At 46.4% G+C, this 3,406-nt stretch overlaps 1 protein-coding gene across 1 annotated transcript in view; it reads right to left on the minus strand.

The window, feature by feature from the left end:
• LOC103605883 (glutamine--fructose-6-phosphate aminotransferase [isomerizing] 2-like) overlaps positions 1–3,406 on the minus strand; it is a gene marked incomplete at its 3' end in the record, with an annotated part of 35,681 nt that overhangs the window by 9,894 nt on the left and 22,381 nt on the right. The window contains exons 3-4 of the mRNA XM_008590484.1: positions 2,034–2,132; positions 1,417–1,542 (exon numbers count right to left, since the gene is read on the minus strand). Coding sequence (XP_008588706.1) covers positions 1,417–1,542; positions 2,034–2,132 — 225 coding nt within the window. The remainder of the gene's footprint in view (positions 1–1,416; positions 1,543–2,033; positions 2,133–3,406) is intronic.

Genomic DNA, 3,406 nt, shown 5'->3' on the forward strand with positions numbered 1-3,406 from the left:
CACTACTTAAATAGAAAAGTAGTATCATTTGCCAGGGGATGTCTCAGGGTGTGGGGCCCTGCCGACTCCAGAAATCATTCTCTTCGCTCGACACCGTCTTCCAAGTCATGTCCAGGTGTGGATGAGCAGGGGCTTCTGACCTGACCTCACTACTTAAATAGAAAAGTAGTATCATTTGCCAGGGGATGTCTCAGGGTGTGGGGCCCTGTCGACTCCAGAAATCATTCTCTTCGCTTGACACCGTCTCTAAGTCATGTCCAGGTGTGGATGAGCAGGGGCTTCTGACCTGACTGGGCCTGACCCAGAGTGGGGACCCACTGAAAAGCCTGGATTATGTCAAAGACTCGTGCTTGGCCTTGGAGGCCTGGGAGGAGTTAGGGATTAAATCCTCTCTCCATCTTTTATGCTTACTGTGTCCTACTGCAGGAGGTTCCAGCACCCTGGGAGCTGACCACAGAGCCCCTGAGAGCTGCCACTGGGAGCTCCAGACCTACCAGTCTTTCCCCCATGAGAGGGGGCTGGGGGTGTCATGTATGAGAACCATGGCATGAAGAACTCTCCTGGGTGCCCAGGAGAGGGGCATGGGCTATGAGCTGGGGCTGGCATGAGGGAGCAGTTGGGAGAACTGGAGAACCCCCAACCCACCAAAGACTGCCATAGCCATTACCGTGCCCACTCTGTGACCTTGGTCCACTGATGATCAGTGGTACCTGGGGTAATGTGAGCCCAGTATTTCCCTGTCTTCCAGTTTTTCAAGGGATGCCAGAAGTCTGGACTTCTATGAACAATAATTCTTAATTTTCAAAAACATGAAGTGAGCTGAGTTGAGGGCTCTTCTGGGAAGAGCTCCTGGGCTGCCAGTTGCAACCTCTGTTTCTCCAAATCTTAACCCCTTGGCTGCTGCGGCCTCCCTACAGCCTCCTCAGAATGAACCAAGATCAGTGCTGCCACCTACTCCCTCTCTGGGTCACTCCCTGCAGGAAAGGGAGGTGGGTTTAGCTGGATGAGGAAGGAACCCCATCCTGCCCTTGAGGGCTCGGGCTTCTGGAACACTTCAGTCTCTTGGGGAGGAACAGTGCCCAGGCCCTTCAGTCCCTCTCTCTGCTGTATCCCACTCAAAGGCTGTGTTTGGAGGAGCCAGCAGCACTCATTGGTAAAGTGCCATCATTTTCCTGTGGATGCATGGGGGTCAGCACAGCCCAGGGGCCAGGCTGAGTTTGTCTCCTGACTGAGGCCCAGGGCCACCAGTCAGGGCTTTGGGAGAGGGGATGTTTGGGTTCTCTCAGAAAGACAGGGCAGGCTGAGAATTCCGCCAGGCGTGGGTGTGGAACATGCTCTGGCTAAGATCAACCCTGACACATAGTTCAGGGTGAGGCAGAGCCATCAGGGACAGGGGAGCAAGGCCACACTACATACCGTTGCCTTTGTCCGAGCGCTGTGGGTGGCTGTTGACAGCATTGGGGACCCCATGGGTGGCCCAGCGTGTGTGGGCAATGCCAAAATGCGTCTCAAACTCCACCTTTAAGTCCATGCTGTCTTGTTCTAAATGAAAGAAAAATCAGTTTGCCACACTTTAAAAATAAGCATTAACATAGGACAGTTAAGGCGAAGTGGTATCATTACACCAAGACATAACACCTATTCCAACAGCACATCCCAACCCTGGGATGTCTGCCAGACCCAAGCACCACCCATGCTGAAGTTTACAGTAACTTAACTCACTTCTCAACTGAAATAAACTTACTTTAAAAAGAAAATGATATTTCACTACTAAAATAGAAAAGCAGTGCCATTTGCCAGGAAAATTAAAATAAGTAATAACTATTAAAATTAAAAAATTCTCCATGCACCACCACCTAAAATAAACCAGCCCACATTCTGTGAAACTCTTTTACAACATGGGCTTAACCCTCCTTCTATTTATCCAACCTTGGATAAATGAATATTTTTCATCTCAAATGCTGTTGGGATAAAATACTTTAAAGGTGCCCAGGCTGTATTTATCACTCTAACTCAGAGCATTTTCCACTCACTGTAAAGTTCTTCATCAAGAGCCTTGACTTTTCCCCTTTTCTTGACGAGCTGGATATGCCTTTCTTTGACTTCATGATTATTTCCATCGATTGCCACACCTGCAGTTTAAATGTTATTTTTTACAATGGAATTTGAGTTTTGTCTCACTTCATTGCAAGGTACCACCCAAGGTTAGGGCTACCCAGTGCTGTCTGTCTCCTGCAGTTCTTGTCCCCTGACTTATGATGGGGCTACTGCCTGATAAACCCATTTAAGTTGAAAATATCATTAAGTCAAAAATGCATTTAGTACACCTACCTACTGAACATCATAGCTGAGCCTAGCCTACCTTAAACATGCTCAGAACACTTACATTAGCCTACAGCAGGGCAAAATCACCTAATAAAGTGTTGAATATCTCATGTAATTTATTGAATATTATACAGAGAGTGAAACAAGAATGAGCGTGGGCACTTGAGGTATAGTTTCCACTGAACGCATGTTACTTTTGCACCATCATAAAGTTGAAAAACTGTAAGTCAGGCCATCATCAGTCAGGGACTGTATAGAGTTTTCAGAAAATTTATTGTGAAGGAAGAGGCTATGACTGTGGCAATACGAAACAGCAGGCAAGGAAACTCCCTGCTTACTCCTGGGCTGTGGCTTACACTCTTACGCCTTACTGCCTTACTCTGGGTCCGGGCCTGCCCAGGGTGAGCACCATGGGAAGCTTGCAGTAGGGTGGCACTACCCTGCCCACCCCTAATGGCAATGAGCTCATCTAAGGGCATGTATCCTGTTGTGCTCTTTGCACTATGATATTTTAGCTGGTATCTCTACCGCATTACTGTTCCTGCAAACTTTTATCTGACTTTATCTGACTTGCTTTCTGTTAAGAAATGATAGGAATATAAAATTATCTGACTCTCCCTTTCTCCTCAGGCTGCTTAATCATATTTTAGCTGGTATCTCTACCGCATTACTGTTCCTGCAAACTTTTATCTGACTTTATCTGGCTTGCTTTCTGTTAAGAAATGATAGGAATATAAAATTATCTGACTCTCCCTTTCTCCTCAGGCTGCTTAATCCAAAATTGGACACAGACTAAATATCCACCTGTTTGGCAGACGGAGGAGGAAACTCTGAGACAGTCACCCAGTGGAGAGTTGTGTAGCCACTTAGAAAGATATTTAGGAAATTTAGGAAGAATTTAGGATAATGGAAATGTTGAGATAAGTAGGGGGGAAAAAGCAGACTATAAAATTATAAAATTTCATAGTTATAATTTAGGTAAATACAAAAATATCTGTGTACAACACTTCCACCCGTCCCCAGCCCAGACCATCCCAATGTACAACACTGATTAGAGAGGGACACAAAGATTGATGGGGGG

This window comes from Galeopterus variegatus, unplaced genomic scaffold (assembly GCF_000696425.1).
Source record: "Galeopterus variegatus unplaced genomic scaffold, G_variegatus-3.0.2 Scaffold6138, whole genome shotgun sequence".
In the NCBI taxonomy this organism is placed as follows: Eukaryota; Metazoa; Chordata; class Mammalia; order Dermoptera; family Cynocephalidae; genus Galeopterus; species Galeopterus variegatus.